The sequence below is a fragment of the Phoenix dactylifera genome, chromosome 2, assembly GCF_051530095.1.
Source record: "Phoenix dactylifera cultivar Ajwa chromosome 2, Ajwa_hap1_PhDact_Kaust_v1.1, whole genome shotgun sequence".
Classification (NCBI taxonomy): domain Eukaryota; kingdom Viridiplantae; phylum Streptophyta; class Magnoliopsida; order Arecales; family Arecaceae; genus Phoenix; species Phoenix dactylifera.
Window position 1 is genome coordinate 51,433,967 of NC_143191.1, and position 13,869 is coordinate 51,447,835.

At 39.1% G+C, this 13,869-nt stretch overlaps 2 protein-coding genes and 1 long non-coding RNA gene across 5 annotated transcripts; 2 read left to right on the top strand and 1 right to left on the bottom strand.

Annotated features, from left to right (window-relative positions):
* The first annotated feature begins 781 nt into the window (after positions 1 to 781).
* LOC120104258 (uncharacterized) lies at positions 782 to 1,737 on the top strand. The gene has a single exon (XM_039115121.3). The coding sequence runs from the start codon at positions 782 to 784 to the stop codon at positions 1,589 to 1,591; it is 810 nt and encodes a 269-aa protein (XP_038971049.1). The 3' UTR covers positions 1,592 to 1,737.
* Positions 1,738 to 4,329: 2,592 nt separating this feature from the next.
* LOC120104256 (uncharacterized) lies at positions 4,330 to 12,950 on the bottom strand. Of its 3 annotated transcripts, none has more exons than XR_016399544.1 (7): positions 12,833 to 12,950; positions 12,125 to 12,240; positions 8,478 to 8,639; positions 6,988 to 7,096; positions 4,810 to 5,982; positions 4,589 to 4,651; positions 4,330 to 4,494 (listed from the first exon to the last, which is right to left on the bottom strand). It is a non-coding gene; the product is annotated as an uncharacterized LOC120104256 (long non-coding RNA). The 3 variants fall into 3 exon arrangements; XR_016399545.1 differs by having other exon boundaries at positions 6,988 to 7,106; XR_016399546.1 differs by lacking the exon at positions 8,478 to 8,639.
* On the top strand, positions 12,431 to 13,538 carry LOC149768390 (uncharacterized). The gene is made up of 2 exons (XM_089929165.1): positions 12,431 to 13,370; positions 13,462 to 13,538. The coding sequence occupies exons 1-2, from the start codon at positions 12,903 to 12,905 to the stop codon at positions 13,513 to 13,515; spliced, it is 522 nt and encodes a 173-aa protein (XP_089785291.1). The 5' UTR covers positions 12,431 to 12,902; the 3' UTR covers positions 13,516 to 13,538.
* The last annotated feature ends 331 nt before the right edge of the window (positions 13,539 to 13,869 follow it).

Consider the following 13,869-nt stretch of genomic DNA (forward strand, 5'->3'; position numbering starts at 1 on the left):
GTATGATCCATCCGTCCTAGCAAAAAAAAAAAAAGAAGAGTATTTTACTCCTCAAAAACTACAATCCACTTTCTACCATGTTGTGTTCGAAACTGGGGAGATTGACTGCCGCACAACTGAAAAACATGTTTGTAAAAATAAATAAAAAGAACAAGAAGAAGCAATATTAACAACTACCAGAACTATGACAATAATAATTCTGACAAGTGTACCAACCGTCCAAGTCAGTAAAAATCTCTTGTTTTGGTACAGCAGATCCGAGTTTGTTCCTGCCCTCATTTTGATATTCAGCTTGGTTTCCATCCGTCCAAGTTCTCAAAAAAGTTGTAATAGTGATGACAGTAACAATAAAACAAGTGGTAAAGAAGAATGCAATCTGTGACAAGATCATAACTGTAACACGTCTTACTAGTGAATCATCTAGGGATCAAAATTAGATGCATGGAGTGAACCCATACAAATAGGCCGCATTGCTTGCGAGCCCATAACCTAGCTTTAAAAGATTCTCTGTTGAAGAGGCCTATTGTTTCCTCTTGTTAGGATGGTCAACTAATAATATACGCTGCGGAGTGAACTTATTGGCGTTAGTTTGTTGGCAGAATCCCAAGCAAACCGCCCTCTGGTCTTCTATTAACCATAAAATCAAAAGCCATATCGATCTCTCTTTCTCCACCTTCTTCCAAACCGTTTAAACCCGTTTTTATATTTTTCTCTCTTATATCTTCTCTTTTCACGAACGCGAATCTTTTCTCTCTTATTTGCTTCTGCTTTCAAGAGCACCATGGAGGAAACAGACCGAAAAGGAAAGAATGGCGATAACTCGAAAGCATTCGAAGACGGCGATCCTCTTGCCCTCTGCCTCTCTCCTCCGTCCTGCCGCCCTAATCCTCCAACCCCACCCCCTCCCCTTCCCCCCCCTTCCCCCGGGCCATCACAGCACTCCTTCCCTCCCCCTCCTCCCCCGCCGCCACCTCTTCTTCTCCCCGACTTCATCTCCGTCCCCTCCTCCGCCGCCTCCGCCGTCGCCGTAGCAGCCGACCCCCCTGCCCGCCCCCTCCGCGCCCGCCGCAAACACTCCCAGGGCCCCCGCGGCGCCCACAAGTCCGACACCGTCCCACCTCCCTTTTCTTGGGCAACCACTCGCCGCGCCACCGTCCACTCCCTCAACCATCTTCTCTCTCGGAACATCAAGAACATCTACGGCGACGCACAGTGCAAGCGCTGCGAGGCCTCCCAGGTCATCTCCTACGATCTTGTATCCAAGTTCAACGAGGTGGCGGCGTTCATCCGGGCGCGGAAGCATTGGATGCATGACCGCGCGCCGGCTGAGTGGATGACCCCGGCGTTCCCGGATTGCCGGTCCTGCGGGCAGCCCAACTGCATGCGCCCAGTGGTGGCGGCCAAGAAACGATCTATCAACTGGCTGTTCATGCTGTTAGGCCAAACCCTAGGATGTTGCACCCTGGATCAACTCAAGTACTTTTGCAAGCACACCAAGAACCACCGCACCGGGGCCAAGGACCGCATCCTCTACCTCACCTACCTTGGACTCTGCAAGCAGCTCGATCCTGCTGGACCCTTTGATCGGTGATCGGTCTCTCCAATCCACCAATGGATGATCATTGGCTGCTGTTTTTCGTGTTCTTTTCTTTTCTTCTTTTGGCATACCTAAAGCCAGAACAATTATTCAGGGTTAGATTTTGCTTGCCGATAGAGTTGAAACACAAAATCTCTTCTTGGTGGTGGCGTTGATATGATGCTAATGCTCTTCTCTTCTTTGTGCAGTAAGTGGTATATACGTAGGATTAGAGAACAAAGGGAGAGCAGAACGTGACATGTTGCACCTCGTTGTATCTTCTGCTTCCTTTCTTTCTTATGGAGTTACTTATGAAACTATACTACTACTATTAATTACTTCTTATTAAGAGTATAGGTGATAGGCGTCGCTTCTAGTGCCGTTACCATCAGTGGAAATGAAGCTTCTTTGAATGTGATACGTGAGATCTTGGTTAGTTGAGATGCAAGAAAAATAATCATTTTTGAATCGTTCATACTTTTTCAAATATGATATCTCTCTTGATATATTAGTAGAGACTTATAGATGCGACTTTCAAACATTTGCAATGCAAGAATTATACATCTATTCATGTTTTCGACATTATTTTTCATATTTTCATTAAGCATATATACATTTTCAAGACTGACTAGAATGAAAGCATATGCTCGACAGAAATTATAATAACAAATTTGCTTTGAGGAATAATTAGATCTCCTGCATGGTTTCAAATGCTTGGTTCATGATGAAATTCCAACGTACAACCTTGGAAGGACTGACTCTGGTTACTTCTATGCTTTAAATCATCTCTTTTTGTATATATAATCATCAAGTTATTTCAACACTGGATCCTGATACAAATATTTTTTTGGCGTAATATGGTACAATATAAGATTTTCTCCTAACACAAATAAAGGAACTGTGACATATGCAGATACAAAATATCTACATATGTGCAGATATAACAGGTTAAAAATGGATCAACAATTGTTTTATTTAAATGGAAAGTCTGTGTGTTTTGCGTACACGAGTCCATATTAATTCCTTGTAAATTTTTGTTGGGTTTTCTTTCTTCCTTTTGAATCTTGAATGCATTTTTCTTATTATTTCTTAGAAGTATTGTGCGTCATAGTTTATATAAGACAATTTAAGTGCTCTATAAGACCAATTATTTACTCGTCCCTTACACTTCTATTCACCATAGAATATGTCCTATGAGATTAAAAATACTAAATATCACATAAATGTCTTGCATTGTTTTGTAAAAGTATATAATAGAAACATATACAAGTTACATAGTAATGATATATTTGAGTACATAGCACTGGTTGATTAAATCCATCATTCCAACTTATATGAAAATCATTAAAAAAAATGAAGTTTTTGATATATAACTTGCATATTAAGGTAAATCATGATTCTCATGACTCATAGGATATATATGACAACCAATTCAATCATTTAGGGCATGTTTCAGCTATCCATTGTTGGATTAGGATGCCCATTTGTGCATAATAGCCCATGTCAATCTAATAGCCCCTCCAGCCCGAATCCTATGGAAGAAAAAAAAAAGATGATGTTCATGTTCTTCTTTCTAGCATGGGGCTTGATATTGTCCTGATAGTTATAATCTGGGACTTTGGACGGGTCAATAGTCCCAATTCTTGTAGGATATTCCTCGAGGAATGGCCAAATAGACCTTTAGAGTTGATTTAATGAAACAATATAAAATTGAGAAATTTCTAAATTACAATGATTTACGTATCATGTTTTATGAAGTTAATAAACACTCAAACACATAATTTGATCATATTACTTTTGACTATTTTCTGTCCAACTTTTTTGAATGAGTGATGGTTAATAACTAACTCCTACATGGGAACTAATATGCATAAATATAATTACTTTAAAGAAAGAGATTTCCTATTGCTCACATAAGAAAGAGCCAAAATCATTCTGTTCTTCATGGTTAACAAGACTTTCCATGCATGCATGTACAGCAAAGACTACCCTCCAGCTCTCTTTCCATGCATGACTAAGAATCTTTCTTTGGATTTCTTTTACAATTTTTCAAGATGATTTTAGCAACTAATTCTAAGGATTTCATTGTTTCCAGGATTTAGTTTTTTTTTTTTCATTTGGGAAAAATGGAGAAGAATAGATCATCCGTGTTTTTTTGGTGAATTTCTCAGATTATAGGGGGCTGGGGAAGATCAGTAATTGTTTCATTGGTTTTTTAGCTAATTAGATTCCTTCCTTTTGAGTGTGTGTGTTTTTTAAGCCGGTTTGGGGGATCTATGGTAGAATAGTGTGAACTTTTATGGCAAATTGAACGTCCGATTCGAGAAATTAAATCTCACCGTGAGAAAATTTTTAGGTTTGTGGCAATAATGGAAGTCATTTGATTGCTGAATTTTGTAACGTTACATGTTGATGGATAGAGCAACAACTTTAGCTAGAATTAGCTTTAGAACCTGGGAGCAAAAATAGATGAAATTTAGTGCTGCTGTTTTTCGTGTTCTTTTCTTTTCTTCTTTTGGCATAGCTAAAGCCAGAACAATTATTCAGGGTTAGATTTTACTTGTCGATAGAGTTGAAACACAAAATCTTGAATGCAACTACTTGGATATCTGAATTGGAACATCCATTAAAATCTAAGCATTGGCTGCTGCAAACAGCATGCTGGGGTAATCCAAAATCTGAAGATCCGCCATTCGTTTTTTGCATTCATGAGATGAACTATTTTCTGCCTAATATTAGAGAGAGAAAGAAAGCCGAAAAGGAGTTCACTTTTCCAAGTTTTATTATAACTTTAATCATCAAATCCATTCAATGACATTTACTCGAAACTTGGAACGAAACAGCAAAAGAACCACCTCAGTCTGTTTGCCTCAAAGTTTTGGAGTTATCCATCCTCTTCCCTAAAGGACCATCAGTGCCTGGAAATTGAAATATCCATTTCAATTGAAAGGCCTGCAGAAAGAGGATTGCAACTTTTACAGGGAAATGAAATAAAAAAAAGTAGGTACTTGCCCGTAAAACCCTGGAGCTTCTTGTTAAAATCCACTTTGGTTCAGAAAATCTATTATTTCTTGCCTGCAGAAAGGAAACGAGTGGATAACGAACAAACCAGGAATATGCGACCAGGATAATAACTACAATAATCCATTTGGCAGGGAACAGATACATATATAATGGCATGCTCCGACAAGTTTTATATTATGAATATGAATGACGAAGCAAAGTATGGGAACCTGGAGAGAGGATGATTGTCACAGCCCAGGAAAATTCTACCCCGAAACTTATTTTGCATGACGGTAATCAAGAGGGAAGCATCCTCCTGTTAAAAAAAGATCCCTACACTTGGTCTTGGGGACAGAGACAGCGAATATATGAATGTTAGATTTGATTTCAAAGTTCAAAACAATCAAGAAAAGAATTTAAAACAATCAGGCACGAATCAATCCTATAATCCCAATCCTGAAATATGAAACATGCTTAAACTGTTTATATTTTAAATTAAGAAAACTTACTGTCATAACGTAACAGGAAATTACAGAAAAAATCTGAAAAGAACCATGCAAGAAAACAACTTCTTTATGCATTGATTTTTGCTCTACTTTGGGGAAAATGTGCCAGTCTGTCCCTATTTAATCTATAGCAATATTGTACAAATGACTAAAAAATAAAAAGCATAAATAACCAGCATTATTTTAGATTCCATATCATAATCATCAGAACAATACCATAATTTGCAGAACCACTGTAACAAAGAAGGTTGTGACCTCACAGTAAATAAGATTTAGTATATGATATCTGGAAGTATCATAAAACAAATAAAACAACATAAACATTAGAAATAACCAGCACTGTTTCAGATATTACATCATAACCAACAACAAAACATTGATTTATAAAACTACTGATACCAAGAAGGCTGTAACCTCGTAATGAATAAGATTTAGTATATGATCTGGATGGGCATTAACAGATCCTTTCTTTAACCAATAAACATGGGCACCTCTATCTGCTTTGTGTCATCGGCTAAGAAAATAATGTCAAATGGTTGTTGCTTTCGTGATTTCTTGTTCGCACACATGCATGCCTGCCTCATAATATAGCCAATAACCAAGGTTCGCAATACCAGTTTCAAAATCCTTACCGGTACCATATTTGCATAGTGTCAGTACAGGTTGGCTCAGTGTGCTGCACTTAGTACACCCCCCATACCAAGTATCGGCTTGGCACCAATATGGCATGGGGCAATATGCACCCATATGACGAACCTTAGCCGATAGTATTATGTAAGGATATATATAAAGCCCTGCTAGCCTTGGAATGCATCCCCCAGCTTCCAGAGTTGCATTTTCTGCTTTTAGAAGTACATCTGTCCGAGGATTTGTACCAATCGGCGCAATTGGACTATCCTACATGAAAGTGAATAAGAGAGAATAAGAAATTTGTGACATTCCACAAATGAATGCTAGAAAACTGCAGAAGAAAGGCATATAACTCAAGGCGATACGTGGATATGAAAGTTTTAAGTGCAAGATTGGAACTACTCATCATCACTTAAGAAAAGAAACGATCTCTAGTTTTAAAGGAGATACATTTATTTGTCAAAAAATAAAAAGAAAATCCATTAACCAAACACGAAGGTTGGATCAAAGTTTTTCAAATAGTAAATGAAAATTATGTTTCATTGGATCTCAAAAACATATAGAGCCTTACTTTTGTAGAAATCAATTTACATCCTAATACACTGTTATACTCCTGCTTCAAACAATGAACTCAAAAGTCAATGAAACTTCAACTTCCAAGTTTACCACCAAAAAAAAAAAAAAAAACAATAGACCAACCTAGATCTAGTAGCACTTGACCAGGCCATATTGAAAAAATAATTACTATCAATTAAGTTTACTATCATGAGTTCACTCAATTATTGCAGTTTAGCCAACACTACAGGAGAGAAGATTGAAGCATCAAATTATTAAAGAAATGTCATTTGTATTACAATGAAAGTGAAACAAATATGTTAACATCAGAGCAATGTGTTTATATGAGATGTTACACCTCATTGCAAAAACCATTATCACTGCAATCATATGCAGCTACTTGATGTGAACAGGAAAGAACCTTCATGATGCCGGACAGCAAGGAAGAGGGAGAAGGAAAAAGAAAAGAAAGGGGAGGAAGGGAACTAGGCTTCACACCTAGCTCTTGCTCTTGGCTTCACACCAGGGCTAAAAGAAAGAGAACCAATTTTTCATTCATAGTATACCACCTACAAACATATGGTCCAACATATATATATAGGACCCAAAATGCAAAAAGACCCTTACAAAGAAGCTAATCTCACAAAGACCCTCAAAGATAAAAAAATACCTAAATAAGCCCAAAGGCTATCAAAATTAAACAAAAATTACTCTAACCATAACGAAATTGGCTGAACCATTCTCCTGCGGCGACTGTAGACCCGAGTGATGGGTGATCTGGTATTGGTATCCGCACCACTTCACCACTCCAGTTTGATCTGCCAATCTGCATATTTCTTAAAACCCAAACATGTCATATACGTCCAAGATCTGCATTTCTATCAAATATAGGACAATAAAGTGCATAAACATACCATAGACACAGTAGATATAAAATTGTCAAAAAAAAGTTGCTCGTACAAGAAGATTGGCATGTATTATCCATCAGTAAATGTGAATCTTATGAAGGCACAATAACATGTTCATCAGTTCTCCACAGACTACTATGTCTGCCTGATTCTTTTACATCTAGAATTACCCTAATATAACAATTTAGCAACATTTACAGTTACCCAAGACTCACATTTCGAAAATCCATACATAATCAGTGGAGTCTGTCACTAAAAGACAGGTTGAAATTTCCTTTTCCAGGTTAGTATGTAAGACATCACCTTTAGCCAACATGTCTTCCATCTTGCTTCTTTTTGGTTAAGAGAAATTTGTTATACGGGTAATTAAATGTTGAAGCAAGTAGTACCTCATTGGTTGGGATGCAAAGTGCTAGGCAAACAAAAGAGGCATCACGGCTGCACCCTCACAAAGTAAAGAAGTAGAACCACCAATTGAGTAATGAGGGTTCATTCTTCTACGTGCCTATATGCCAAGTCAGGCCTAATGATCTCTACTGACATTGCCTACAAGCCTATGCATAGCCTGCATTCTTCCTTAGTTGCGGCCATAAAGACTTAAGGATTAACTCCAACCTATATTAAATGGACATGGCTTCATGTGTCAGGTGTGAATGTGTGTCTAAGCGTTATATCCTTTCAATATCTAAAAAATCCCTTCTTGGAGAAATGTTTGAGCATCACATCAATGTTCATGTTTTAAGTATCAGGAGCAATTACTTGGGCTATGTCAAAAGATCCAGGTAACACATACTCCTCAGCTTCCGCATTAGCTTAGGCAGGTTCATGCTCCGATATTTGCATGTAGACTTTGAAAGCCAACGATCAGACCAGTGATCTGAGACCTTCGTTATGGACCTTTCATAAGGACATCTTGATGAAGGTCTGATGTCAAAATAATTGGCTGCTAATTTACCCAGTAATGTTCTAGAAGCATATATCTTCCTGGCTTCATATATCTAGGAAAAATACATCATATAAAAAACAGCTGCGAGGAAAAGATTACGAGGGACAAGAGGAACAATATATCAGGTTAAGCTTGTGGCCTAAGACAAAAAGGTTTGTAGCAGAACTGTTGAAAACATGATGTGAAACTATTCTTTTACTGTTAAATATGTTACAGAACGGCCAAATCATATCCTAACCTCCACTAGTCAGACTTTATAACAGAACAACATGATATGAAACTATTCCTTTACTGCTAGATATGTGTTACTAGCAGAAATATCATCTCCTATACTTGTAATACTCAATCTTTACCTGACATCGCCAGGGTAATCTGCAGTTCAAGATGGAGAAGCATAGAATATAACATATGGAAATTGTAGTTCCTCCCAGAGAAGGAATAATCCCAACTTCTATCAATTCATCATGGTGATCTGTAGTCATTGTCTGTCCAAAAATTTGGCAACCTGAATTTTCCTGTTGACAGATTATAGGAAGAATATTTTATCACTTCAAAAAAAAAAAATGTAATATAATTTTAATACTTATGAACTTATTGATTTATTTTATGTAAAAAATCACTTTGATAAGTATATGAAACTTTTGCATTCTCAAAAATAAAAGAAAAAGGGTAAGTTTAGATGTCCAAAATTAAAATGCAATGGAGAATGTTGGGTGCACGAATCACTTGTCATGCTTGAAAGGGTGTATCCTGTCACCATTAGAATCTAGTATAAAAGAACAGAAAAAAAAATGTCGCCTCTAGACCAATCTGGTTCTCTGTTCCATGTTTAAGAAAAAGAATAAAGAAAAAAAAAAGAATTATTTAATTTTAAGAATGAACTTTAATAGCATGTAATATCAATACCCGATGCTCTCAATCTTAGTAGAATTTTAAATATAGATGTTGATAATCAAATATCCATCCGAGTTCCTTCTACCTGTTAGCTAATTCAAATATTGTTAGAAAATGAAGCATAACATTTCGGCTTAGGGGAATTGATACACAATTGTTGGCTTTACAAGATAGTTTACGTCACCATATAAACTACCACGATTTATCAATACAAAGCACAGCTAGTCATAGACACGCTTCGAGAGGGCACGGCGCTAGTTTGTTCGCAGAATCCCAAGCAAACCGCCCTCTGGTCTTCTATTAAACATAAAATCAAAAGCCATATCTATGCCTCCTCCTTTAGTTGGTTAGTTTCTGAATTTAAGATATCCTTTCAGATTTCGAACTTTAAAATAAATATCCCCTCCCTTACTGAGTCTCTCCTACAGCACTAGTTTATTTGAACTTCAAAATAGATTTCCTCCCTTATCTCTTTCCTCCTCGTCTCTATCCCTTCCTTTTTTTTCTGTTATCTCATACTTTATTTGGACTCTCTCTCCAACTTATTCCAAACCTCTTAAACTCTATCCCTCGAGAGTCCTTTTTTCTTTATATCTCTCTTATTTCCTGACTCCTTTTTCAACAATACCAATCGTTCCGTCTCTCCCTTTCTCCACCTTCTTCCAAACCCTTTAAAGTTTAAACCCTAACGTTGAACGCCAATCTTTTTTCTCTCTTATTTGCTTATCCATCAGTAAATGTGAATCTTATGAAGGCACAATAACATGTTCATCAGTTCTCCACAGACTACTATGTCTGCCTAATTCTTTTACATCTAGAATTACCCTAATCTAACAATTTAGCAACATTTACAGTTACCCAAGACTAATATTTCGAAAATCCATACATAATCAGTGGAGTTTGTCACTAAAAGACAGGTTGAAATTTCCTTTTGCAGGTTAGTATGTAAGACATCACCCTTAGCCAACATGTCTTCCATCTTGCTTCTTTTTAATTAAGTGAAATTTGTTATACGGGTAATTAAATGTTGAAGCAAATAGTGCCTCATTGGTTGGGATGCAAAGTGCTAGGCAAACAAAAGAGGCATCATGGCTGCACCCTCCCAAACTAAAGAAGTAGAACCACCAATTGAGTAACGAGGGTTCATTTTTTTACGTACCTATATGCCAGGTCAGGCCTAATGATCTCTACTGACATTGCCTACAAGCCTATGCATAGCCTGCATTCGTCCTTAATTCCGACCATCAGGACTTAAGGATTAACTCCAACCTATATTAAATGGACATGGGTTCATGTGTCAGGTGTGAATGTGTATGTTAGCGTTATATCCTTTCAATATCTAAAAAATTCCTTCTTGGAGAAATGTTTGAGCGCCACATCAATGTTCATGTTTTAAGTATCACGAGCAATTACTTGGGCTATATCAAAAGATCCAGGTAACACAAACTCCAACACATACTCCTCAGGTTCTGCAATAGCATAGGCAGGTTCATGCTCGGATATTTGCATGTAGACTTTGAAAGCCGACGATCAGACCAATGAACTGAGACCTTTGTTATGGACCTTTCATAAGGACATCTTGATGAAGGTCTGATGTCAAAATAATTGGCTGCTAATTTACCCAGTAATGTTCTAGAAGCATATATCTTCCTGCCTTCATATATCTAGGAAAAATACATCATATAAAAAACAGCTGCGTGGAAAAGATTATGAGGGACGAGGAACAATATATCAGGTTAAGCTTGTGGCCCAAGACAGAAAGGTTTACAGCAGAACTGTTGAAAACATGATGTGAAACTATTCTTTCTGTTAAATATGTTAGAGAATGGCCAAATCATATCCTAACCTCCACCAGTCAAACTTTATAACAGAACAACATGATATGAAACTATTCCTTTACTGCTAGATATATGTTACTAGCAGAAATATCATCTCCTACACTTGTAATACTCAATCTTTACCTGACATCACTAGGGTAATCTGCAGTTCAAGATGGAGGAGCACAGAATATAACGTACGGGAATTGTAGTTCCTCCCAGAGAAGGAATAATCCCAACTTCTATCAATTCATCATGGTGATCAGTAGTCATTGTCTGTCCAAAAATTTGGCAACCTGGATTTTCCTCTTAACAGATCATAGGAAGAATATTTTATCACTCCAAAAAAAATGTAATATAATTTTAATACTTATGAACTCATTGATTTATTTTATGTGAAAAATCACTTTGATAAATATACGAATTTTTTGCATTCTCAAAAATAAAAGAAAAAGGGTAAGTTTAGATGTCCAAAATTAAAATGCAATGGAGAATGTTGGGTGCATGAATCACTTGTCATGCTTGAAAGGACGTATCCTATCACTATTAGAATCTAGTATAAAATAACAGAAAAAAATGTCGTCTCTAGACCAATCTGGTTCTCTGTTCCACGTTTAAAAAAAAGAATAAAGGAAAAAAATGAGCATTATATAATTTTAAGAATGAATTTTAATAGCATGTATATCAACAGCCGGTGCTCTCAATCTTGGTAGAATTTTAAATATAGATGTTGATAATCAAATATTATCCATCTGAATTCCTTCTACCTGTTAGCTAATTCAAATATTGTTAGAAAATGAAGCATAACATTTCTGCTTAGGGGAATTGATACTCAATTGTTGGCTTTACAAGGTGAGATCAAAATAGGATGGCAGAAAGGATAAGAATAATTGTATGTAAGATTTATGAATTGTACAAAACTACAGCCCAGATCTTTCTATGCTGTTCTAGGTCTTCAAATCATAACACTGTCTTACTGTATGTCTTACTGTATCTCTGGATTCACAAGGCAAAAACCTAACAGATTAGTTAGCTAAACATGTAATTAGCTTAGGAGCTATGATTAGGCAATACTTGCTCATGTTTTCTTTTTTACAAATTAATTTATTTTTCCAAAATTCTTATAGTATAGAATTCCCTTTGGACAGTTGGCTTTTCTCAGAGTCTCTGTGCATTGAAATTGGCATTTTCAAGGAGAGCGAGAAAGAAACATGAATAGTGTATCTCATAAAAGATAATAAATCAGATAGGTAACTAGTTCAATTATCTTTACAAGGATTTGAATGAACCTGTCGACATGTTTCAGCTACCATACGACCAAGTACACCTGGCCCTACAATCACTAAATCATTCTCCCCGACAACACCAGGTGATGATACCTTCACTCCCGCATCATGAGATGTTCCTGCATTCATCAAAGCAAAAGTGGACTTTCACAATCCTTCAAATCAGTCATCTCTGACAGTTTATAATGTTGAACATGCATAATGAAGTTTTGAAATTCCATAGCATGCGACAACTCTAATGCAAGAAAAGTCTCGATTATATCCAGTAATGAGATCAGATACTAAAATTTCCTGATTGCTAATTCAAAATTAATAATTGCAGCACCCAGAAAATAAACTTCAAGATTTCATTAAAATCAAGTGCTTAATTCATGACATAGACACTAAATTTAATTCCATATTAAATGTGTTTTGCTGATTAGCGAAAAACCAAACGATTTTGTCCCAATCTGGCTTTATTAGATTATTTCCACCCCGAATCTATTTTAATACACAAGGACTCTAAGACAATTAAGATGGAAGATAGAGGGATAATCTGGAATATTTTTGCCCAAGTTCAAACAAAAAATCATGGTCGCACTTCTCTCCTCCATCCCCACCAATCGCTCGAACTCATCTTCTTTCCCGTACCAAAAGAGTAAAACTATCCAAAAAAAAATTGGAGTGAGAGAGAGAGAGAGGGGGGGGAAGAAGAAGAAGAGGAGAACGAACTCTAAATCTAGGGTTCCCAAGTTGGCGGGAACTCCGATCCCGCTCCGAGCCCCGGCGGCGATGATAAGCAATGGGCTGCGCCTTCGGCAAAGACGCGTCCCCCGCCCCCTCCTCCGCCTCCGTCAGGCGGAAGAAGGAGCGGACCGCGCGCCCCGTCGCCTCCGACCGCAAGTCCCAGGCCGCCCTCTCCAAGTTCGAGACCGCCGTCGTCGATGCCCCTGCTGCCGCCGCCGCGGTCCGGGCGGAGAAGGCGGAGCGCCTGGCCGGGGAGCGGACCGCGCGCCCCGTCGCCTCCGACCGCAAGTCCCAGGCCGCCCTCTCCAAGTTCGAGACCGCCGTCGTCGATGCCCCTGCGGCCGCCGCCGCGGTAGCAGGGCGGCGGCGGCAGCGGGCCGATCCTAGCCTGGGCAACCACCCGGGGCATGTACACGGCGAGCAGGTCGCCGCCGGGTGGCCTTCCTGGCTCTCCATCGTCGCCGGAGAGGCCATCAAGGGGTGGACGCCCCGCCGGGCCGATACCTTCGAGAAGCTCGCGAAGGCAAGCATCTTTTTTTGCTTCTACCGCCACTTTTTCTTGGTTTCCTTTTTGTGGTTTTGTTACTAAAGACAGCATCTTTCTTGTGCATTAGATTGGGCAAGGGACTTATAGTAATGTTTACAAGGCTAGACACATTATCGGGTAAAATTGTGGCATTGAAGAAGGTCCTCGACGAGGTCGACCGAGTGGCTGACTCGGCCCTGGTTGCCTCTGGGCCCAATGAGCCGAGTCGGGGTTGCGCTAAGCGGGCCAGGGCCCCGGCAGGCCCTGGTCCGCCAAGGGGCCCAGGCAAGCAGGCCCAGTCGATTAGGCTGGGCCGCCGAGCCCGGGCCTTCAGAGCTCGGCGCGGGGCCCACGGCGCGCCCCGCGCCGATGGCGCGCCCCGCGCCGATGGCGGGACGCGCGTGGGTAGCAGGCCGCGCCCGTTGGCTTCGCGACGGGCGGGGGCAGTGCGGGCCCAGCTGGGCGCACGGGCGGTGACGGGCCACACTCCTCTCTC